At 39.7% G+C, this 26,340-nt stretch overlaps 1 protein-coding gene across 2 annotated transcripts in view; it reads right to left on the minus strand.

Annotated features, from left to right (window-relative positions):
* Positions 1-26,340, minus strand: part of LOC123533603 (notchless protein homolog 1-like) — a 154,669-nt gene that overhangs the window by 118,541 nt on the left and 9,788 nt on the right. For both annotated transcript variants that reach the window (XM_045315317.2, XM_045315319.2), the window contains exons 4-5: positions 13,299-13,455; positions 7,053-7,150 (exon numbers count right to left, since the gene is read on the minus strand). In XM_045315317.2, coding sequence (XP_045171252.2) covers positions 7,053-7,150; positions 13,299-13,455 — 255 coding nt within the window. The remainder of the gene's footprint in view (positions 1-7,052; positions 7,151-13,298; positions 13,456-26,340) is intronic.

A 26,340-nucleotide genomic window follows, 5' to 3' on the forward strand; every position in this document is an offset into this window, starting at 1 on the left:
TATTGTGCAGACAAGGTCAAAATAGCTAATTTTGGCCCTTTCAGGGGCCATAACTCTAGAATCCATTACGGGCTCTGGCCGGTTCAAGAAAGCAACCGAGATCTTATGGTGACACAAGTTTTGTGCAAGTTTGATTAAATTCAAATCATAAATGAAGCTGCTATTGTGCAGACAAGGTCAAAATAGCTAATTCTGGCCCTTTCAGGGGCCATAACTCTGGAACCCACAAAGGAATCTTGCCAGTTCAAGAAAAGAGCCGAGATCTTATGGTGATACAAGTTGTGTGCAAGTTTGGTTAAAATCAAATCATAAATGAAGCTGCTATTGTGCAGACAAGGTCAAAATAGCTAATTCTGGCCAATTCAGGGGCCATAACTCTGGAACCCATAATGGAATCTGGCCAGTTCAAGAAGGGAACCAAGATCTTATGGTGATACAAGTTGTGTGCAAGTTTGGTAAAATTCAAATCATAAATAAAGCTGCTATTGTGCAGACAAGGTCACAATAGCTAATTCTGGCCCTTTCAGGGGCCATAACTCTGGAACCCATAATGGGATCTGGCCAGTTCAAGAAAGGAACCGTGATCTTATGGTGATACAAGTTGTGTGCAAGTTTGGTTAAAATAAAATCATAAATGAAACCACTATCGTGCAGACAAGAAATTGTTGACGGACGCACGGAGGCACGAGATGCACGGACTGACCACGGACGACGGACGAAGGGTGATCTCAAAAGCTCACCTTGTCACTATGTGACAGGTGAGCTAAAAAGGGATCTGCCAAATAAAAACAAGAGCACTGCAGTGCATAGCAATATACACAAAGCAAAATCATATATGACCTTCGACCCCTAAGTTTGACCTTGACCTTGAAGCAAGTCATCCAAAACATGCCCTCTGCATGTTGCCTCAGTGTGGTGAACACTTGTGCCAAGTTTCTTTGAAATCCTTCAAGCAGTTCAAGAGTTTCGGAGCGGACACAGCAAAGTCATATATGACCTTTCACTCCTAAGTGTGACCTTGACCTTGAAGCTAGTCATCCGAAACAAGTGCTCTGCATGTCGTCTCAGTGTGGTGAACATTTGTGCCAAGTTTCTTTTCAAGCAGTTCTAGAGTTACAGAGCGGACACGAAACAACCTCATATGACCTTTGACCCCTAAGTGTGACCTTGACCTTGAAATGAGACATCCAAAACATGTGCTCTGCACGTCGTCTCAGTGTGGTGAACATTTGTGTCAAGTTTCTTCGAAATCCTTCAAGGGGTTCAAAAGTTACAGAGCGGACACAAAATTGCTAACAGACGGACGCACGGACGGACACCGGGACCATAACATAATACGTCCCTTCGGGCGTATAAAAATACGTAATTATAGCCACATAATTTTTATGTATCTAAATGTAAACACGGACGGATGACCGATGAAGGGCGATCACAAAAGCTCACCCTGTCACTATGTGACAGGTGAGCTAAAAATGTTTTCCCTATACAAGTCTATTTAAAACATGTTCCCCCCGGGGCGGGCCAGTCTTAACTACAGGGGGGGAATTTGAACAATCTTGGTAAAGGACTATTACACAATGCTACAAACTTAATATCAAAGCCCTTGGCCATGTGGTTTTGTACAAGAAGATTTTCTATATAAGTCTATATGAAGTATGGGACCCCAAGGTGGGGCCATATTTGGCCCTAGGGGATAATTTGAACAGTCTTTGTAGAGGATCACTAGATGATGCTACATACCAAATATCAAAGCCCTAGGCCATGTGGTTTTGTAGAAGAAGATTTTCCAAGTTTTCCCTATATAAGTCTGTATAAACCATATGGCCCCCCAGGGTGGGGCCATATTAGGCCCTAGGTTGAAAATTTGAAAAACTTGGTAGAGGACCACTAGATGATGCTACTTACCAAATATCAAGGTCCTAGGACCTATGGGTTTGGACAAGAATATTTTTAAAGTTTTTCCTTTTGGTTGCCATGGCAACCAGAGTTCTGTATGGAATTCAATTCTTTGAACACTTTTTAAAGAAGACCATCCAAGGAACACCCTGTGAAGTTTCATTATAATTGGCATGGTGCTTTAGGAGATATTGTTTAAAGGAAAATGTTGTCGGACGATGGACGACGGACAATCACTGACCACAATAGTTCACCCTCGAGCACTTCATGCTCAGGGGAGCTAAAAAGTATCGATGGATAATGGATGGAAAAATGGTGAGCGACCACAATAGCTCACCTTGAGATCTTTGTGCTTAGAAAGTGCTCAGGTGAGTTAAAATTTAAGAAAGGCAAGTGCCCCCATTTAAACAAATTCGAGGGAGGACCTTAATAAATTTGCTTATAAAAACAAGATGGACATTGATCCTAAAGCACTCACATGTGTAAAAGGCTTCAAGTGTGTTTGTATAATGTACATTACAGAGTTAGTTTTATATACAATGATTTATGATTTATTATAGCATCTGAAAAACATGTAGGACATAAGAGTATGAATGAATAGCAAAAGAAAGATTTGAACCAGAGTAAAAGGCCAAACTTTGAAGTGCCATATATACATGACATTGTATATCAAAAGTATACAAGTTTGATTCAAGAGTTTAGTTGTTTTTCACATCAGGGCAATAATTTTAGCTAATGTAAATTGCTTGAAATTTATGAGGGCTTATTTTTGTGATTTATCATTTGGAACTGGTCTGTGAAGATAAAATAAGGGTAATTTGTGTGAAACTATTTTCAAAACTAGAATGTGTCTGTAGGACACAGGGTGTGCCCCCAATGGTACATTTGTCACAAATAAGGGGCAATAATTCAAATGTTTGCAGTCTTAAGGGGATATAGCCTCAACAAACATTTTATGAAAAGGAGTCATTATTCTAGGCCATATACTTGTTGAGCTATGAGCATCACAAACAAAAAATCCACAATTTTGACTATTTCAAGGGCCACAACTCTGTAATAAGCGCTAAGATTCTCAAAAAGAATGCCAAGTGGGCAAGGTCACATCATAATAAAGACTCAAGCAAGTTTTCATGAATTTACATCAAATACTTTTTGAGTTAGGCACATTATTAGGTGAAAATGTGCATTTTTGACTGTTTCAGCGGCCATAACTTTAAAAAATAGGGGGTGGAGCCAGCCAAAAAAATAAGAGATGCGCAAGTTTATATCATGATAAAGACTCATGCAAGTTTTCATCCATTTATGTCATATACTTTTTGAGCTAGGTACGTCACAAGGTGAAAATGTGCATTTTATACTATTTCAGGGGCAATAACTCTGGAAATAGGGGGCGGAGACAGACAAAAAAATAGAAGGTGCGCAAGTTCATATCATTATAAAGACTCCTGCAAGGTTTAATCAATTTTTATGAAATACTTCTTGAGTTAGGCGCGTCACAAGGTTAAAATGTGCATTTTTTACTATTTCAGGGGCCATAACTCTGGAAAAAGGGGTGCACCCAGATAAAAAATAGGAGGTGCGCAAGTTCATATCATGATAAAGACTCATGCAAGGTTTAATCAATTTATATTAAACACTTCCTGAGCTAGGCGCATCACAAGGTGAAAATGTGTATTTTTGACAATTTCAGGGGCCATAACTCTGAAAATAGGGGGCGTAGCCAGATGAAAAATAGGAGTTGCACAAGTTCATATCATGATTAAGACTCACGCAAGGTTTCATGAATCTATATCAAATACTTTTTGAGCTAGGCGTGTCACAAGGTGAAAATGAGCATTTTTGACTATTTCAGGCGCCTATGAACAATTTTGGAAGAAGACCACCCAAGGAATATCCAGGCCAAGTTTCATTAACTGTCCCAAAATGGTTTCAAAGAAAATGTCTTTTGAAACAAGAGGACCATGATGGTCCTGAATCGCTCACCTCTTCCCACATGACCCAGTTTTGAGTATGACGTCATTATTTGACATAGTGACCTAGTTTTTGAGCTCATGTGACCCAGTTTTGAACTTGACCTAGATATTATCAAGATAAAAATTCTGACCAATTTTCATAAAGATCCATTGAAAAATATGGTCTCTACAGAGGTCACAAGGTTTTTCTATTATTTGACCTATTGACCTAGTTTTCGAAGGTACGTGACCCTGTTTTAAACTTTATCTAGGTATCATCAAGGTGAACATTCTCACTAATTTTCATGAAGATCTCATGAAAAATATGGCCTCTAGAGAGGTCACAAGGTTTTTCTATTTTTATACCTACTGGCCTAGTTTTTGACCGCATGTGACCCAGTTTCGAACTTGACCTAGATATCATCAAGATGAACATTCAGATCAATTTTCATGAAGATCCATTGAAAAATATGGCCTCTAGAGAGGTCAAAAGATTTTAATAATTTTAGACCTACTGTCCTAGTTTTTGACCGCAGTTGACCCAGTTTCAAACTTGACCTAGATATCATCAAGATGAACATTCAGACCAACATTCATACAGATCCCATGAAAAGTATGGCCTCTAAAGTGGTCAAAAGGTTTTTTTATTATTTGACCTACTGACCTAGTTTTATAAGGCACGTGACCAAGTTTCAAACTTGACCTAGATATCATCAAGGTGAACATTCTGACCAATTTTAATGGAGATCCATTCCCAAGTATGGCCTCTAGAGAGGTCACAAGGTTTTTCTATTTTTAGACCTGCTGACCTAGTTTTTGTCCCCACATGACCCTGTTTCGAACTTGACCTAGATATCATCAAGATGAACATTCAGACCAATTTTCATACAGATCCCATGAAAAATATGGCCTTTAGAGAGGTCACAAGGTTTTTCTATTATTTGACCTACTGACCTAGTTTTTGATGGCACGTGACCCAGTTTCGAACTTGACCTAGATATCATCAAGATGAACATTCAGACCAACTTTCATACAGATCCCATGAAAAATATGGCCTTTAGAGAGGTCACAAGGTTTTTCTATTATTTGACCTACTGCCCTAGTTTTTGAAGACACATGACCCACTTTCAAACTTGACCTAAATATCATCAAGTTGAACATTCTGACCAATTTTCATGAAGATCTCATGAAATATATGGCCTCTAGAGAGGTCACAAGGTTTTTCTATTTTAAGACCTACTGACCTAGTTTTTGATGGCACGTGACCCAGTTTCGAACTTGACCTAGATATCATCAAGATGAACATTCAGACCAACTTTCATACAGATCCCATGAAAAATATGGCCTTTAGAGAGGTAACAAGGTTTTTCTATTATTTGACCTACTGACCTAGTTTTTGATGGCACGTGACCCAGTTTTGAACTTGACCTAGATATCATCAAGGTGAACGTTCTGACCAATTTTCATGAAGATCTTGTGAAATATATGGCCTCTAGAGAGGTCACAAGGTTTTTCTATTTTTAGACCTACTGACCTAGTTTTTGACCGCACGTGACCCAGTTTCAAACCTGACCTAGATATCATCAAGATGAACATTCAGACCAACTTTCATACAGATCCCATGAAAAATATGGCCTTTAGAGAGGTCACAAGGTTTTTCTATTCTTTGACCTACTGACCTAGTTTTTGATGGCACGTGACCCAGTTTCGAACTTGACCTAGATATCATCAAGGTGAACATTCTGACCAATTTTCATGAAGATCTTTTGAAATATATGGCCTCTAGAGATGTCACAAGGTTTTTCTATTTTTAGACCTACTGACCTAGTTTTTGATGGCACATGACCCAGTTTCGAACTTGATCTAGATATCATCAAGGTGAACATTCTGACCAATTTTCATGAAGATCTTGTGAAATATATGGCCTCTAGAGAGGTCACAAGGTTTTTCTATTTTTAGACCTACTGACCTAGTTTTTGAAGGCACTTGACCCAGTTTCGAACTTGACCTAGATATCATCAAGATGAACATTCTGACCAACTTTCATAAAGATCCAATGAAAAATGTGACCTCTAGAGTGGTCACAAGCAAAAGTTTACGGACGCACACACGCATGGACGACGGACGACGCGATCACAAAAGCTCACCTTGTCGCTTTGTGACAGGTGAGCTAAAAAAGTGTGGATGGATGGATGACAATAGCTCACCCAGAGAACTTTGCACTCAGTTGAGCTAAAAAGTAAGAACAGGTGGACGGACCACTGATGAACGGTGGGTAATCACAAATGCTCATCCGATAACTTGAAAGAGAACCCTGCCATGATGCTACAGGCCAAGTTTGGTGTAATTCTGACCAGTAGTTTCAGAGGAGAAGATATTTATGTAAATTGTGAACAATGGACAATGGAAGCAAGACCATCCAGGTATACTAACAGCTCACCCTGAAGCTTCATTGAACTGAAAAATCTAAACTCCAAGTAGATTCCGATCCCTCATCAATGAGGGGCATGTCAGTGACCTTAACAACTCATCAGTAAGTAATAAAGACCCTGGGTCTTTTATAATAATACAGTAAGCTAGGTATAGCAAGCTGCAAGAAACTAGTGACTTCAAAAGAAGTCAATCATAGCATAGAAATCATTTGTATAAACAGAGGCCACACCAACACTAACAGATGCCACATTAGTACTTACAGATGTCACATCAGTACTTACAGATGCCACATTAGTACTTATCAATACTTACAGATGCCACTTTAGTACTTACAGATGTCACATCAATACTTCCTGATCAATACTTTACAGATGCCACATTAGTACTTACATATGACACATCAGTACTTACAGATCAATACTTACAAATGTCACATTAGTACTTACATATGTCACACCATTACTTACAGATGCCACATTAGTACTTATCAATACTTACAGATGCCACATTAGTACTTACAGATGTCATATCAGTACTTACAGATCAATACTTACAAATGTCACATTAGTACTTACAAATGTCACACCAATACTTACAGATGCCGCATTAATACTTAAAGATGTCGCATCAGTACTTATAGATCAACACTTACAAATGCCACATTGGTACTTACAGATGTCACATCAATACTTACAAATGCCACATTAGTACTTACAGATGTTACTTCAATACTTAAACATCAATATTTGCATAAGGAAAATATGTACTTACAGATGTAATGGTTTCCATGCCAACCAAGTTATCCATTGTTTGTGAAGTGATAAAGTTTTTCCTATCTGTTTTCCAGTCACTGGATCCCATATACAAACCTACTGGGTAAAACATATTTGTAGTAGAAAATGCCATTCCATTTCAACAAAGCAATATCAATAACACAGCAATCCCTCATTTACACTGAATTATATCTTTTTGCCCTGATAATGTCATTACATTGGATAACATCATACAGGACTTGCTTGTTTGTTTTAAATCCTATTTTCAACAGTATTTTGCTTATAAATAGTTATCCTAGATTCTATACCAGTACCAACCTGATCTCCCTAAATGATTTCAGACATACCTATGGAATGGTCAGAATTTTCCCCAGTTAGTTTATTCCCTGTGGGAAGAACCAACCAGCTAATTTTCTTCCAGGGAAAAAAACAAATGATTTATTCTTTCACCAGGAAAAAAGAACGACCACTTGGTTAGAGACCACCAATTGTTTTCCCATAGTCTTCCATTATAACATTATGGTATGTACAGCCTTCCATAAATGGAAACTTGTATATCTAATCACATTTTTTTCAAGAACTATCTTAATTCCATCAAAACATCAGACGAAAAACATGAATAGTGATACTTTATTTAAGTAATTTTCTTGTGAATGAAATGACCCTCTGCTAACACATTGTTGCTGTGTGTTTTTTTTTTTTTTACTTTTTTCCACACTTTTGTAGTTATTACTTCTATCTAATAACAAGAGATCACAGAGTGATCTTGGCGCCCACCAATGTGCCATTTTTGAGTGTTCCAAATTTCAAGACTTATTGACTAGCTCAAGGTCAAATTTCATTTCCGTACACAACACTGTGCATGTGGTCCATGCATGTGGTCCAAATTTGAAAGCTGTAGCTTGAGAAATGTGAAAGTAGGTCACTAGATCAATTTCAAGGACAAAGTTCTTTGTACACAAAATTATGCATGTGCATCAACTTAGAAGGCTGTAGTTTGAGAAATTTGAAAGTAGGTCACTAGGTCAATCTTTAGGTCAAATTTATTTCGGTACACAAAACTATGCAAGTGGTCCAAATTTGAAGGCTGTAGCTTGAGAAATGTGAAAGTAGGTCACTAGGTCAAAATCAAGGTAAAATTTCACTTCAAAACACAAATCTATGCATGTGGTCCAAATTTGAAGCCTGTACCTTCAAAAATGTGAAAGTAGGTCACTAGGTCAATGTCAAAGTTTGTTTCGGTACATCCTATGCATGTGGTCTAAATTTGAAGCCTGTAGCTACAGAAATTTGAAAGTAGGTCACTAGGTCAATCTTAAGGTCAAAGTTCATTTCAGTACACAAAACTATGCAAGTGGTCAAAATTTGAAGGCTGTAGCTTGAGAAATGTGAAAGTAGGTCACTAGGTCAAAATCAAGGTCAAACTAGAAAATGCTTTTATAAAAAAGCGCATGTCTCCCCCAATGCAAAGTCCTATAGACAAGAAGTCAATAGGGGTCAGGAGCGAAGTCAAAGAGACACTGATGGTTGGCTGCAATAGGGATCATCTACTTTGCATGTCCAATCATCCCGCTAAATTTCAACACTCTTGGCCTAGTGGTTCTCAAGTCACTGTTCAGGCTTCTGTGACCTTGACCTTTGATCAAGTGACCTCAAAATAAATAGGGGTCATCTACTCTGCATGTCCAATCATCCTATTAAGTTTCAACATTGTAGGTCAAGTGGTTCTCAAGTTATTTCCAAAAAATGATTTTACATGAACAGGCCACTGTGACCTTGACCTTTAATAGACTGACCCCAAAATCAATAGGGGTCATCTACTTTGCATGTTCAATCATCCTATGAAGTTTCAACATTCTGGGTCAAGTGGTTCTCAAGTAACTGATCGGAAATGGTTTTCAATGTTCTGGCCCCTGTGACCTTGACCTTTAACTGAGTGACCCCAAAAACAATAGGGGTCATTTACTCTGCATGAACAATCATCCTATGAAGTTTCAACATTCTGGGTCGAGAGGTTCTCAAGTTATTGACTGGAAATTGTTTTCCAATGTTCAGGCCCCTGTGGCCTTGACCTTTAACAGAGTGACTCTAAAATCGTTAGGGGTCATCTACTCTGCATGACCAATCATCCTATGAAGTTTCATCATTCTGGGTCAAGTGGTTCTCAAGTTACTAACCGGAAATGGTTTTCAATGTTCAGGCCCCTGTGACCTTGACCTTTCACAGAGTGACCCCAAAATCGTTAGGGGTCATCTACTCTTCATGACCAATCATCCTATGAAGTTTCAACATTCTGGGTCAAGTGGTTCTCAAGTTACTGACCGGAAATGGTTTTCAATGTTCAGGCCCCTGTGACCTTGACCTTTAATGGAGTGACCCAAAAATCGATAGGGGTCATCTACTTTGCATGTACAATCATCCTATGAAGTTTCAACATTCTGGGTCAAGTGGTTCTCAAGTAATTGATCGGAAATGGTTTTCAATGTTCTGGCCCCTGTGACCTTGACCTTTAACTGAGTGACCCCAAAAACAATAGGGGTCATTTACTCTGCATGAACAATCATCCTATGAAGTTTCAACATTCTGGGTCGAGAGGTTCTCAAGTTATTGACTGGAAATTGTTTTCCAATGTTCAGGCCCCTGTGGCCTTGACCTTTAACAGAGTGACTCTAAAATCGTTAGGGGTCATCTACTCTGCATGACCAATCATCCTATGAAGTTTCATCATTCTGGGTCAAGTGGTTCTCAAGTTACTAACCGGAAATGGTTTTCAATGTTCAGGCCCCTGTGACCTTGACCTTTCACAGAGTGACCCCAAAATCGTTAGGGGTCATCTACTCTTCATGACCAATCATCCTATGAAGTTTCAACATTCTGGGTCAAGTGGTTCTCAAGTTACTGACCGGAAATGGTTTTCAATGTTCAGGCCCCTGTGACCTTGACCTTTAATGGAGTGACCCAAAAATCGATAGGGGTCATCTACTTTGCATGTACAATCATCCTATGAGGTTTCAACATTCTGGGTCAAGTGGTTCTCTAGTTATTGATCGGAAATGGTTTTCAATGTTCAGGCCCCTGTGACCTTGACCTTTGACAGAGTGAACCCAAAATCAATAGGGGTCATCTACTCTTCATGACCAATCATCCTATGAAGTTTCAACATTCTGGGTCAAGTGGTTCTCATGTTACTGACCGGAAATGGTTTTCAATGTTCAGGCCCCTGTGACCTTGACTTTTAATGGAGTGACCCCAAAATCGATGGGGGTCATCTACTTTGCATGTACAATCATCCTATGAGGTTTCAACATTCTGGGTCAAGTGGTTCTCTAGTTATTGATCGGAAATGGTTTTCCATGTTCAGGGCCCTGTGACCTTGACCTTTGACAGAGTGAACCCAAAATCAATAGGGGTCATCTACTCTTCATGACCAATCATCCTATGAAGTTTCAACATTCTGGGTCAAGTTGTTCTCAAGTTACTGACCGGAAATGGTTTTCCATGTTCAGGCCCCTGTGACCTTGACCTTTGATGGAGTGACCCCAAAATCAATAGGGGTCATCTACTCTTTATGACCAATCATCCTATGAAGTTTCAACATTCTGGGTCAAGTGGTTCTCTAGTTATTAATCGGAAATGGTTTTCAATGTTCGGGCCCCTGTGACCTTGACCTTTGATGGAGTGACCCCAAAATCAATAGGGGTCGTCTACTCCAGCAGCACTACAACCCTATGAAGTTTGAAGGTTCTAGGTCAAATGGTTCTCCAGTTATTGCTCGGAAATGAAGTGTGACGTACGGACGGACGGACGGACGGACGGACGAAAGGACGGACGGACGGACAGGGCAAAAACAATATGTCTCCTGGGGGAGACATAATTTTATTTTGGAACACAGAACAATGCATGTGGTCCAAATTTGAAGCCTGTACCTTCAAAAATGTGAAAGTTGGTCACTAGGTCAATGTCAAGGTCAAAGTTTTTTTCGGTGCACAAAACTATGCATGTGGTCCAAATTTGAAGGCTGTAGCTAAAGAAATGTGAAAGTAGGTCACTACGTCAATATCAAGGTTAACTCATGTCAAGGTTCATCTTGCCACTCAAAACCATACATGTGGTCCAAATTAGAATGTTGTGGGTTATTGACAAGAAGATTTAAAAAGCTTTTCCCTATGTAAGTCTATATGAACCATGTGACCCCCAGGGCGGGGCCATACTTAGACCCCAGGGAAATAATCTGAACAATCTTGGTAGAGGACCACTAGATGATGCTTCATACCAAATATCAAAGCCCTAGGCCCTGTTGTTTTGAACAAAAGGATTTTTGAAGTTTTTCCCTATATAAATCTATGTAAATTATAAAAATAAACAAAGCGCCATAACTCACTCAAAAATTGTTGAACCAGTCTGATTTTCAGGGGGACACAACTAGGATACCAATACATCATTCTAACAAAGTTTGGTCAAAATCCCCTTGGTAGTTTCTGAGGAGATGCGATAACGAGAAATTGTTAACGGACGGAAGGACGGACGTACGGACGGAAGGACGACGGACCACGGAGGCAGAGTGATTTGAATAGCCCACCATCTGATGATGGTGGGCTAAAAATATGTATATGATATTTCTCATTACTTCATTTGAACATAAGGATATTTTTTGTTTTCAAAAACTGAGTTATGTCCCATGTTGCACTTACCCACTGATATGTGTCCATAGGGTACAGGTGCCCCAGATTCCTGTCACTGTACATGGTTTCATGACTAGTAGAAATATTTTTCTTAAAATATATGCAACACACTTTTAAGCACTTTATGTGTATTTTTCACAAAGTTAAGGACCATAACTCTGGTCTGGCTGAGAGAAATCCTAAAGAGAACACCATATGCACAGCTTTACAAGCTACATAACAATCCCCTAATGTTCTACGACTCTTGGTCAAGAACATTTTAAGATACATGTGACACAAACTTTCTGGTCTTGCCCCTCACCCCCACCACCAAAAAAAACCTCAGGTGCACAAATTCACGTGCTGAATAATATTCTTACATGGTCTCAGGACTCCTGGTGAAATAACTTTTAAGATATGTGCAAAACAAACCTTCAAGCTCTATATGTGTATATGTGTATTTTTCCTAAGTCAAGGACCATAACTCTGGTCAGGCTGAATGGAATTCCAAACAGAACACCAGGTGCTTCCAATGCTATATAACAATCCCCTAATGTTTTATGACTCTAATCTAAATACTTTTTGAGACACATGTGACAAAAACGTGTGTGCCCTTATACATATTTTTTACTTAATCAAGGGCCATATATCTGGTCTGACCAATAGAAATCCAAAACAAAACTTCAAATGCTGAATAATATTCTAATGAAGTTTCATGACCCTAGTTTAAAATACTTTTTAAGACATATGCACCTCAAATGTTTGCCCTTTTATGCATATTTTTGACAAAGTCAAGGGTCATAACTCTGGCCCGTGTTTTCAAAACATTTTTCGGTCTCAGCTGAGTTTGAGCTTGAAATTTTGATATTAATACTAAAACTTCAAGGTTAAATTCCAATGGAGACTGACCATTAATATTGAACAGCCACTTGAAAATAGCTATTAACTTAAAATTTTGTTGGAAGCATGCTGTTTAGATATAAATGACATATAAAGTTTCATTATCAAACTCAGCTGAGACTGAAAGTGTTTTGTGAACATGGGGCCTCTGGCTTAATGGAATCTCTAACAATATCCTGGAGATTCTCCATTCATACATCTGGTGCACAATTTCACATGCTGAGTAACATTTCTGTGGGGTTTTGATATCTCTGGGTCAAATACTTTTTGACATAATGCACAACACAAAATTTCGGATGGATGGACAGACGGACAAGGGCAACTCTCAGGGCCCCCTCCCAAATATTTTTGGGTGTAGCAAAGTTTCATTTAAGTTTTTGTGGTCCCTTATGCCGTAAAGCAGAGCCACTTAAACAAACTTGAAACCCGCCCAGGTCAGGATGCAACATACTCGGTTTTTAGTCATTCTGACCAGTTTCTTCAGTGGAGGAGATTTTTAAGCAAAATGTTTAGGGTGATGGAAGATCAATGATGGAAGGTGAACCATCTGCCTATATTAATAGCTTTCTCTAAAGTTTCTGTTCTGGTGAGATTACTATATCTTACAACTACATAATGTATGATTATGAAAAGCACCTTAATTCCCTTTAACAGGCTATGAATGTATGACTTTAGATTCATACCTGACTATTTTTACATCCTGAAGCCAATTTCTTACCATCTGGTGACCAGGCTATAGCAAGTATCCAATGTTTGTGTCCTTTACATGTAAACTGTGGAGTTTCTGTGTTTACATCCCAAAATCGTACAGTTGTGTCACCTGAACCGCTAGCCAAGTACCTGTTATATCAATACAACTTTTGTTAAATACATGTACTTAAATCTGTAGGTGAAAAGCTTCATAGAACATTTTGTACATGTACCTAGTTTTATAAAACAAGACGGCCATGATGGCCCTATATCGCTCACCTGTTATCATTGCACTTGAGGACAAGAAGGTCCTCAGAAAAAATATCTAAGTCCAAAGGACAGGAACAACAAAGGGAAGAAATTAAACCAAAAAGAAAAAAAAATTCTTACAAGGTATAGATATGTCAAAATACACCTAAAAATTGGAGGTACCATCCATGTTGTACCACAGAAAAGTGGTCTCGGTTTTTCTCTACGGCCAATAATAAAAAAGTTACTAAAAACAAACTATTTATAGTAAAGTAAAGGGAAGTAATTAAAACAAGAGGACCATGATGGTCCTGAATCGCTCACCTATCCCCACATGACCCAGTGTTGAACTGAGTATGACGTCGTTATTTCTATTATTTGACATAGTGACCTAGTTTTTGAGCACATGTGACCTAGATATCATCAAGATAAAAAATTCTGACCAATTTTCATCAAGATCCATTGAAAAATATGGCCTCTAGAGAGGTCACAAGGTTTTTCTATTATTTGACCTAATGACCTAGTTTTTGAAGGCACGTGACCCACTTTTAAATTTGACCTAGATATCATCAAGGTGAACATTCTCACCAATTTTCATGAAGATCTCGTGAAAAATATGGCCTCTAGAGAGGTCACAACGTTTTTCTATTTTTCGACCTACTGACCTAGTTTTTGACCGCACATGACCCAGTTACGAACCTGACCTAGATATCATCAAGCTGAACATTCTCACCAATTTTCATGAAGATCCATTGAGAAATATGGCCTCTAGAGAGGTCACAAGGTTTTTCTATTTTTAGACCTACTGACCTAGTTTTTGACCCCACGTGACCCAGTTTCGAACCTGACCTAGATATCATAAAGGTGAACATTCTGACCAATATTCATGAAGATCTCATGAAAAATATGGCCTCTAGAGAGGTCACAAGGTTTTTCTATTTTTAGATCTACTGACCTAGTTTTTAACCCCACGTGACCCAGTTTCGAATTTGATCTAGATATCATCAAGGTAAACATTCTGACCAATTTTCATGAAGATCCATTGAAAAATATGGCCTCTAGAGAGGTCACAAGGTTTTTCTATTTTTTGACCTACTGACCTAGTTTTTGACCGCACGTGACCCAGTTTCGAACTTGACCTAGATATCATCAAGGTGAACATTCTAACCAATTTTCATGAAGATCCATTGAGAAATATGGCCTCTAGAGAGGTCACAAGGTTTTTCTATTTTTAGACCTACTGACCTAGTTTTTGATCCCACATGACCCAGTATCGAATTTGACCTAGATATCATCAAGGTGAACATTCTGACCAACATTCATGAGGATCTCATGAAAAATATGGCCTCTAGAGAGGTCACAAGGTTTTTCTATTTTTAGATCTACTGACCTAGTTTTTGATGGCACGTGACCCAGTTTCGAACTTGACCTAGATATCATCAAGCTGAACATTCTGACCAATTTTCATGAAGATCCATTGAGAAATATGGCCTCTAGAGAGGTCACAAGCTTTTTCTATTTTTAGACCTAATAACCTAGTTTTTGACCCCACGTGACCCAGTTTCGAACTTGACCTAGATATCATCAAGGTGAACATTCTGACCAATATTCATGAAGATCTCATGAAAAATATGGCCTCTAGAGAGGTCACAAGGTTTTTCTATTTTTAGACCTACTGACCTAGTTTTTGATCCCACATGACCCAGTTTCGAACTTGACCTAGATATCATCAAGCTGAACATTCTGACCAATTTTCATGAAGATCTTGTGAAATATATGGCTTCTAGAGAGGTCAAAAGGTTTTTCTATTTTTAGACCTACTGACCTAGTTTTTGATGGCACGTGACCCAGTTTCGAACTTGACCTAGATATCATCAAGGTGAACATTCTGACCAACTTTCATAAAGATCCCATGAAAAATGTGACCTCTAGAGTGGTCACAAGCAAAAGTTTACGGACGCACGCACGCACGGACGGACGGACGACTGACGACGGACGCCGCGCGATCACAATAGCTCACCTTGTCACTTTGTGACAGGTGAGCTAAAAACTGATTGTAAGTTAACAAAAGAAGGATCTGCCAAATAAATCTGTTGACATAAATGAAATTTCAGATCAGTATCTTCATTAGTTACGGAGATATACCCATTTTAATTTGAAATAAAGGGAGGTAATTTGACATAAAATCAGTCCATAGTTATCTACCCTCATTGGCTCAGTCCAACTAATGACAAAAATGAAATTTCAAATAAGTCCTATAAGTACTTACTGATATAAATCCATTTTGATTACAATCAGGGGAGGTAATCAGATATAAAATAACTCTGGAACCTACAAATGGATCTGATTTGTCATGGAATCCAAGATTTATTGTTGTTGAAGATATTTTGGAAGTTTGTATCAAATAAAACCATAAATGAAGTCTCTATATGGCTGCAAAAGCCAAAATAGCCAATTTTGGACCTTTAAGGGGCCATAACTCTGGAACCCATGAAGGAATCTGGCCAGTTCAAGTAAGGAACCAAGATCTTGTGGTGATACAAGTTTTGTGCAAGTTTGGTTAAAATCAAATCATAAAAGAAGCTGCTATTGTGCAGACAAGGTCAAAATAATTAATTTTGGCTCTTTCAGGGGCCATAACTCTGCAATCCATTATGGGATCTGGCTGGTTCAAGAAAGGAACCAAGATCTTATAGTGACACAAGTTTTGTGCAAGTTTGATTAAATTTGAATCATAAATGAAGCTGCTATTGTGCAGACAAGGTCAAAATAGCTAATTCTGGCCAATTCAGGGGCCATCACTCTGGAACCCATAATGGAATCTGGCCAGTTCAAGAAAGGAACAAAGATCATATGGTGATACAAGTTGTGTGCAAGTTTGGTTAAAATAAAATCATAAATGAAGCTGCTATTGTGCAGACAAGGTCAAAATAGCTAATTCTGGCCCTTTCAGGGGCCATAACTCTGGAACCCATAATGGAATCTGACCAGTTCAAGAAAGGAACGTGGATCTTATGGTGATACAAGTTGTGTGCCAGTTTAGTAAAAATCAAATTATAAATAAAGCTGCTATTGTGCAGACAAGGTCAAAATAGCTAATTTTGGCCCTTTCAGGGGCCATAACTCTTGAACCTGTAATGGGATCTGGCCAGTTCAAGAAAGAAACCGAGATCATATGGTGATACAAGTTGTGTGCAAGTTTGGTTAAAATAAAATCATAAATGAAACCACTATCGTGCAGACAAGAAATTGTTCACGCACGGATGCACTGACGACGGACGACGGACGAAGGGTGATCACAAAAGCTCACCTTGTCACTATGTGACAGGTGAGCTAACAAGAGAGCCCTGAAGGCCCTGTATTGCTCACCTGAACTATTTTAACCCACATAACCAAGTATCTAATCTGGCCTAGATTTCATGGAGACAATATTCTGACCATGTTTTCTGTAAATCAGGAAGATCATTAAGCAAGGTTTTAAATGATTTAACCCTGTGACATGTATTCCAGTTTTGAACTTGAGCTGACAGAGATATATGATGATCATGTTGAAAAAGTGACCTCTACTGGGTTAATGAAGTATTTCTCTGATTTTACCTAATGGCCTAGTTTTCTCTCATATTATTTGTAATTAGTTTAACGCAGAGATTGTTTTTTGATAAACAGAAATACTTTAAATATCTTAAAACAATTTCTAAAGTTTTCCGTACTATTTGGGGGTGACGAAAGTAAAAGGATTTGGAAAAAAACCCTTTTTGCAGATTACGTCCTTAAAGTAATTAAAAAAAAGGGGGAAAAATTTGGGCCCTTTATTTTTTTCCAAACCCGGGGGGAACCTGCGCCCTTTAAAAACCGGGCTTTCTGAAAAATTTTTGGAAAACATCTATTCAGTTCATTAAAAGTTATTTAAAGGTATATTAGACCAAAATGTTCTAATTTGAAAACATATACAAATACTACAGAAAAACTAGAGCTGTTTTTGAGAAAAGCGCATTCCCCCCCCAACTCCCTAATCATCTAAAATTAAAATGTATCTGAGTAACCATGCCCCAAACTTTAAACCTGGCTCGTATACAAAGGAATTTTCGGAAATTCCCAAGAGCCTAAATTCTGAAGTCCCGGGGCCGTTTTGGGCCCTTTTTTTATTGAGTTTGGCTGGGATTTATTGGCAAAAAACTTTTTGTTCAAGTTTGGAAAAAAAATCGAATGAAAATGTTCAAATTTGGGCCCCCGCCCCCAAATGTGTACATAGCGATTTTCGGAAATTTAAAGGGGCTAAAATTTTTTTAGTGCCGGGGGCCAAATTTGGGGCTAGTTATAAAACGGGCCAAAGGACTTTTTGGGAAACACATTTTTTTCAAGTTTGGTGAGACCGGGTGAGAACTTTTAAACTTAAACTTGGATGAAGTAAAAGGGCCAAATTTTCGGAAAATTCCCGGGGCCAAAAATTCAAAGTGCCTGGGGCGATCGGGACTCGTTACGGATTTTGGGCTGAACTTTTTGGGGAAAACCTTTTTGGGTTAAATTTTGGGGTTGAGATCGGATAAAAACTGTTCACTTAAAATGGGGACAAGAGAAAAAGGGGCCAATTTTTGGTAATTCAAGAGCCAAATTCCCCTAAAGTCCCTTTTGGGCGCCCCTTGGCCTTTATCGAATTTGGGCTAGGATTAGGGGAAAACCCCTTTTGTTAAATTTGGTGAAGATCGGATGAGAACTTTTTTCAACTTAGAGAAAGGGGACAAGATTTGTGCCCAAAACCGACACACAGGACCACAAGACAGAAAGAAAATCAATATATCTCCCACACCACAATGGGGTTGGGGGGCAATAAGAAACCCAAAGTTTTTTGTGAAAAACAATACTATCTTTAAAGTTAAAAATATACCGCGGAAACATGTGGGGCTGAAAAAAATCTTTTTTAAAGCAAGAAATTTCCAATCCTGCAATGGATACCCTACCATAAAAAAAACAAGAGCTCTTTCCAACAAAAAATGCCCCCCTTGAAGCATTCAGAAATTGCAAAAGGGAAACAAAAAATAAATGCTCACTGAAAACCCCAAAAGTTCAAACCCTTCCCTTTTTTTAAATCTGCCCTTTGGACCTTAACCTATTAACCTAAAAAGAAATTAAAAGAGAAAACCCTTGGCACCACCCCACTGAGCCTTTTTTTTTGAATTTTTCCCAAATTTTCAAGACGGCCAAAGGTCTAAATCAGTAAAATTTCATTTGGGGTAAAAAACACGGTTTTCGGGCCCAAAATTTGAAAGCTGTGACTGGCAAAAATGTAAGTGGGTCACTTAAAAATTTCAAAGGAAAAAGTTCTTTTTGGTAGACAAACCCTAGGGCCTTTTTGTTTCCCAAATCGGGAGGCTTTTACTTGAAAAATGTGAAATTGGGAAATAGGAAAAAAATCAATGCCCAATTTTCAATTCAGAACAAAAAATAAATAGGGCTTTCGAAAAAAATTTTGGAGCCTGTAGTTTGAAAAATGGTGAAAGTGGGTTTCACAAGGTCAATCTCAGATAAAAGTTCATTTCGGTAACAAAACATCTGCGGTTAAAATTTGAAGGCTGTACTTGAAATGTGAAAGAAGGTCACTGGGTTCAAATTTCGGGGGTAAACACAAAAAAATGCTTTTTTAAAAAGCGCATTCCCCCCCCCCAAGAAAAGTCCTATGGGGCAAAAGTCAAAGGGGCCCAGGAGCGAAAGTCAAAGAGACCCCGGGGTTTTTGGGATCATCTATTTGGGGCATGTCAGCCCATCCCCAAAATTTCAACACTTTTGGCCCCTAGGGGTTTCCCAAATCCCTGTTCGGGTTTTTCGGGTGCCCTTTTGGACCTTTGAAAAGGGCCTAAAATAAATAGGGGCCCATCTACTCTCCCATGCCAATCATCCTTTTAAAGTTTAAAACATTGGGGTTTCAAGGGGTTTTCCCCAAGTTTTTCCAAAAAAAAATGTTTTACATGAAAAAGCCCCTGGGGGGCCTTGGAACCTTTTATAGACTGACCCCCCACCCATGGGGGCCTCTACTTCTGCATTTTAAAACCCATTCTATCAATTTTCAAAAACTGGGTAAAGGGGTTCTCAATTTTTGATCGAACTGTTTTTTCAATGTTAAGGGCCCCTGTGACCTTTTTTTTAAAAAGGGAAGGGACCCCCAAAAAAAATGGGGGCTTTACTCTCCCTGAACAATCTCCTAGGAATTTTTAAACTTTCGGGGTCAAAGGGGTTCTAAAGTTATTGATTGGAAAGGGTTTTCCAGGGTTCGGGGCCCCGGGGCCTTGACCTTTAACAAGTGACCCAAAATCGTTGGGGGTCACTCCCTTTTCCCCTTGCCCAAATCATCCTTTAAGTTTCATCATTCGGGGTTCAAGGGGTTCCCTCTGTTTTGATGGGAAAGGGTTTTCAATGTTTGGGCCCCTGTGACCTTGCCCTTTTTCACGAGTGACCCCAAAATCTTTAGGGGCCTTCTCCCTCTCCCAAAACCAATCATCCTATGAATTTTCAATCTTCGGGGGAAAAAGGGGTTTTCTCAGTTACTGCCCAAAAATTTTCAATTTTTACCCCTGTGCCCTTTGCCCTTTTAAAATGGAGTGCCCCCCCAAAATCGTGGGGGTCTTTTACTTTGCATGTAAAATCCCCCCCCATGAATTTAAACTTTCCCCGGTAAAGGGGTTTTCCAATTTTATTGATGGGAAAGGGTTTCCCAAATTTTCGGGCCCCCCTTTTCCCTTGAACCTTTTTTGGAGGGGCCCCCAAAATCATGGGGGTCATTTTTCCTTCATGCCCCAATAAACCTATAAAACGTTAAACCCCTTCGGGGGTAAAGGGGTTTCCTATTTATTGATGGGAAATTTGGTTTTCAAGTTCAGGGCCCCTGCCCCCTCCCTTTTGACGGATTTCCCCCCAAAATTCAATGGGTTTTTATCTACTTTTCCCGGGATAAATCACCCTGAATTTTCACATTCGGGTAAAGGGGTTTCCCAATAGTTTTTTGGTTTGGGAAATTTTTTTTCCAATTTTCAGGGCCCCTGTGACCTTGCCCTTTTGAGGAGTCCCCCCCAAAAACAATAGGGGCCGGGTCTACTCCAGCAGCCCTAAAAAACCCATAAATTTTGGAAGGTTTTTTGGGTCAAAGGGTTTCCCCCTTAAATTGCCCCCAAAATAAGTGTGACGTAGGGGAACGACGGAAGGAGGGACGGACGGGGGACAACCCGGGCAAAAATATGTCTCCGGGGGGAGACATATTTTTATTTGGGAAACAAAACTATGCAAGGGGTCAAAATTTGAAGTTTTGTACCTTCAGAAAGGGTAAAAAGTAGGTCCAAATGTAAATCCCAAGATCAAAGCCCTTTTCATAACGTGGTTAAAATTTGAAGGCTTTAGTTTGGAAATTGAAAGGGGGGTCATTTAGGTCAAAATAAAGGTAAAATTTTTATTTTGGAAAAAAAAACTATGTTTTTATTTCCCAAATTTTGAAGAATTCCCCTTAAAAAATTTTAAAAGTGGCCCACTAGGTCAATAACAAGGTAAATTTTTTTTCGGAAACAAAAACCCTATCCCATTGGTCCAAATTTTGAAGGCTGAAAGCTACAGAAAGGTGAAATTGGGTCACTGGGTCAAGATCAAGGTCAACTCATGTCAGTTTCTTGAAAACCAAAACTAAAACATGGGGGCCCCAAAATTTTAAAAGGGAGAAAGTTTGGACATGAAAATTCTAATTTTTTCCCTTATAAGCCCCAAGAACCATGTGACCCCTGGGGCGGGCCAAAAGGGCCCCTTGGGATAATTTGAACAAACTTGGTAAAAAGGGCACTGATGAGTTTACATTACAAAATAAAAAGGGCCATAGTTTTTGGGTTTCAAAAAGAAATTTTCAAATTTTTCTCCCTTTTAAAGTCTATGTCCCCCTTTTTACCCCCGGGGGCGGACAATTTTTTGACCCGGGGGAAAAATTTTGAAAAATCTTAGAGAGGACCACTAATATTTCATTACAAATATCAAAGCCCTAGTTCGTGGTTTTGGGACAAGGGGTTTTTTAAATTTTTTTTTCCCCTTAAAAGCCCTATAAAAACCAGTTGACCCCCCGGGTGGGGCCATACTGTCCCGGGAAAATAATCTAAACAAATTTGCTAGGGACCCTAGATTTTTGTTTTAAAACCCAATATAAAACCCCCTGGGGCCCAATTTTTTGGACAAAAGCAGAACCCCTTTTAAAACTTTTCCGGGCCAATGGCCCCTTGCCCTTTTGACCAAATGACCCCCCCCAAATCAATGGGGGGGTCATGGCCAACCAAACTATAAATTTTTCCTGACACGGGCCCAAGCATTCTTGGTTATTCCCCCAAACCTTTTAACTGTTTTTGGTCACTGTGCCCTTGACCTTGACATCTGCCCTAAAAAATCAATGGGGTCTCTGCTGGTCAGACCAATCCCCCTATCAATTTTTGGGTTTGCCCCCTGGGCCTTAGCTTCCCTTAAAGTTATCATCCAAAACCTTTTCCCGTTTCAGGGTCACTGTGACCTTGCCCTTTAAAAACATCATCTTCTGGTCATGCCCAAATTTCTCCCTATAAACTTTGGCCCCTACCTAAGCGTTCTTGAGTTTAAACCCCGGGAAAACCTTTTAAACTGTTCAGGTCACTGTCCCCCCCTTGACCTTTTAAACATACTGACCCCAAAATAAATAGGGTCTCTACTGGTCTGCCAACCCCCTATCACTTTCATATCCTGGGCCCAATCATCCGGAAACTTTTTTTACTATTCGGTCCCGGACCTTGACCTTTGACAACAGCCTCAAATCCATGGGGGTCATCTGCTGGTGTGACCACCCCCTACAACTTCATACCTGGGCCCAAAGTTCTCGAGTTATCATCCGAAAGGTTTGTCACATTCCACCGCCGCCGCGGATTTCTGCAAAAAAAATACCCCCCCCTTTCTTCGAAGGGGGCAAATTTTTGGGAAAAAAACCCCCCCCTCTAAACCCCTTTTTTTTTTGACAAACGGGAGTATTCAAACCCGAAGCCCTAGGCCCGATACTACCTAATAAAACCCCCGGAACCCGTAGCTCACCTAAAAAGACCCCCGGGCCCTGTAAGCTCACCTAACAAGACCCCCCGGGGGAACCCCTGATGCTCCCTAACAAAGCCCCCGGGAACCCTGTATCTCACCTAAAAAAGAGCCCCCGGGAACCCCCCTGTATACTCCCCTAACAAAGAGCCCGGAGCCCGGGTTTAAGCCCCTTCCCCTGGAACCCCCGTATGGCTCCCTAACGCAGGGCCCCCCGGGGCCCCCCTGTAAGCCATTACCTACTTTCACCCCAGAATCTAGTATCTATTTACCCCAAAACTTTTACAGACAAAAATCCACCAGTTTGTGAAATCAAGTAGATCATTTACCAAGTACCGGTTTTTTTATCCAAGAAAACCATCCCCAATTTTTCTAGATTAAAAAAACTTCTGACAAAGAAAAAAGGATAATGCCATCTGAGAGAAAACTAAATTTCTGTAGACCAGGGTGCCCCCCCGGGTAATTTTGTCAAATGGGGCCCAAATTAAATTTTTCGTCTTAAGGGGGTAACCCCCAAACCATTTATGAAAAGGATTCAATTCTACCCCTTTACTTTTGAGCTAGAGCATCACAACAAAAAAAACATTTTGGTTTTTCACGGGCCATACTCGATAAACTAAGTTTCCCAAAGAGGAATCCAAAGTGTAAAGTTCACTCACAAAAAGACCCAGCAGGTTTCCTAATTACTCTGAATTTTTGACTAGGCCATAATTGGGAAAAATGTTTTTTTTTTACTTTTTCGGGGCCAAAATTTTAAAAAATAGGGGGGGATCCCCAAAAAAATTGAGGTGGCAATTTATATCATGAAAAAGATTTATCAAGTTTTCAACCTTTTAAATTTTAAAATTTTTTTGAGCTGGGTGCGCACAACGTAAAAATGTGTTTTTTTTTGACTTTTCGGGGGCCAAAACCTAAAGGGGGCGACCCAAAATAAAAATAGAAGGTGTGCGTTCATATCATATTGACTCATGCAAGTTTTTCATGAATCTTATAATACTTTTTGGCTAGGCATGCCCAAAAGGTAAAAATGGCATTTTTACTATTTCAAGGCCCCTAATCTAAAAAGGGGGGCCGGGCCCGAATGAAAAAAAAGGGGGGGCGAAATTCCCTTTCCTGTTTAAGACCATGCAAGGTTCAATCATACCCAATGCTTTTTGAGCTGGGTTGCACGGGTAAAAGCACTTTTTTACTATTTCAAAAGGGCCATAACTTGAAATTCAGAAAACCCAATAAATGGAGGTGCAAAATCTATCAAACAAGCCTCCAGGTTTCTGTATCTACAATACTTTTTTGAGCTGGGCATGCCCCCAAAGGTGAAAATGTGCATTTTTGACTATTTCAGGGCCCCAAACTCAAAAAATAGGGGGGGGGACCGAAAAAAAAAGAGGGCGAAATTCTATCATGATTAAACTCATGAAAGGGTTTCATCATTTTTTAAATACTTTTGACTAGGGGGTTCACAGTAAAATGTCATTTTTGACTATTTTCCGGGCCCAAAACTCTGAAAAAGGGGGGCGAGCCTGAAAAAATGGGGATTTTGAAAAGTTCATATATCCAACACCAGCAAGTTCATAAATTTGCATCAAACATTTTCGAGCTAGGCGGTCACGAATTTGGGCGGGGGATGGAGGGACCACAGAGCCGGACATGCCAAACATAGCCCCCACCCACCTGGGGGCCAAAAAGGCTTTTTTAGTTTCTTCAGTGCCTGTTGAACTTGACCCGTTTCTAGTTTTTTACCTTTGGGTAATCCCAATATTTTAATTATACATGTCTGGAAAAAACTCCTACAATAACTTATTTAAAAGGGAGTCGAAAAACACTAAATCCCCCCCACTGTTTGGAAATTGAAAGGGGTTAAAACCCTTTAAACTTAGTTTGGCCTTGACCTGACTGACATGGCTGACTCATGGGTTTTTGCAATCGCTTGATAGGGGAAATTTTAGCAAAGTTTCATGAAAAATCCTTCAAGGGGTTTAGGGGAACAGAGCTCAAAACCTTTGACCTTGGTTGACAGGGTGACTCAATGTTCTTTAGGAGGTGAAACATTTGCCCAATTTTAAAGAAAAAACCTTTAGGGTTGGGGGGTACAGAGCCGACACAAAATGAAAGGCTCAAACCTTTTTCCCAAGTTTTACCTTAAACCTTTAGGCGGCCCGGCTGATCATGGGGTTTTCTCACACATCTTGTGGAGATACGAAGGGGGCCAAAAGGAAGGCTCAACCTTTTACCCCCAATTTGACCTTGACCTTAGCCGACATGGCTGCTTTTGAGTTCGACATCCCTGAGAGGGACATTGGGCCCAAGTTTGATAAAAATTTCCCTTTAGGGGTTTAGAGAATTTAAGCGGGGCCGAAAGAAAGGTAAACCTTTTGACCTTTGGTGTGACCTTGACCTTTTACCGCAGGCTGACTCATAGTTTTGCACCGTCGGGATAATTTCTTTGACACATTTTTAACTAATCCTTCAAGGGGGGTTAGGGGTACACACGGACACCAAAAGGAAGGCCCCAAACCTTTGAAACCCTGAGTTTGACTTTACCTTGAGCCAAAATGCTGACCAAATTTGCACCGTCTTGAGGGTGATCATTTGACAAAAGTTTTTGGAAAACCTCAAGGGGTTTTGGAGGCGGGCGGGCCCTGAAAGGGGGCCAAAACCTTGACCCAATTGTGACCCCGACTTGGGGGCCGGCGATTTATTGGTTTCTCCCATCACTGGATAGTGACATTTGACCCCAAATTTCAAAATTTCCCCAAGGGGGTTTAGAGATAGAGGCAACCCCAAATGGGCGGTAAACCTTTCCATGAGGGTTTGACCACCTTTTACCCCTGCGACCTGGCGCCTCGCTTTTTGGGGTTTTTTACCCCCGCCCCTTCCTTTGGAAAATTTTCCCCCAATTTTGGCCCCGCCAAGGGGCACAACCTTTTCCCCCCAAACCCCCCCCCTAATCTGCAGGGGAAAAAAAAAATGTCCCTTGAAAAGCTTTTCTTTTTTGGGTTTACCTAACGCAACAATTTTCAAAATTTTTTGTGATGCACGATTTAATTTTTTGGAACAAGGTGCCTTTTTAAATAAACCCGGAAAAAAATTTAGGTAGGGGTTCCCCTCTTGTTTTTATTTTTCATGATTTGACCACCAAAATGCCCTAAACCATTTTTCAATTTTTAGGAGGCAAAAAGCCCGGGAAAACTTTAAACGAGCGCCGAGCGGGAAAATCGCCCAGGCTTTTTCCTGTGGAGGGGGAAAATTTTCGATGCGGTACCCCAAAACTGGCCGGAAACTTTAAAAAAACAAACTAAGTCCAAAAAAAAAAATCAAAAAAAAATTTCCCAAAAAAAATTTTTTAGGAAAGGAGAAAAAAAAAAATTGGGGGGGACCAAGTTGCCCCAAGAAAAAAGGGGGCCGGGTTTTTTTTACGGCAAAAAAAAATTTAAAAAAAGCTTTTTTAGTAAAAAAAGGGGAAAAAAAAAAAAAAAAAAATTATTGAAGTACAAAAAAAGATCTGCCAAAAAAAAAAAAGCACTGCAATCAAGCAAAACACAAAGAAACAATTTTACCCCACCCTTTTGGTGACCTGACCTTGAAGCAGTTCCCCAAATTTGGGCTGCAAGGTTTCATGTGGTGAACATTTGCTAATTTCTTTGAAACCTTTTCCGCGCAAGAGTTTCAGAGTGGGCACAAAAATGACTGATTGACCCCCAAGTGACCCTTTACCTT

Source organism: Mercenaria mercenaria, chromosome 12, assembly GCF_021730395.1.
Source record: "Mercenaria mercenaria strain notata chromosome 12, MADL_Memer_1, whole genome shotgun sequence".
NCBI classification, from domain to species: Eukaryota; Metazoa; Mollusca; class Bivalvia; order Venerida; family Veneridae; genus Mercenaria; species Mercenaria mercenaria.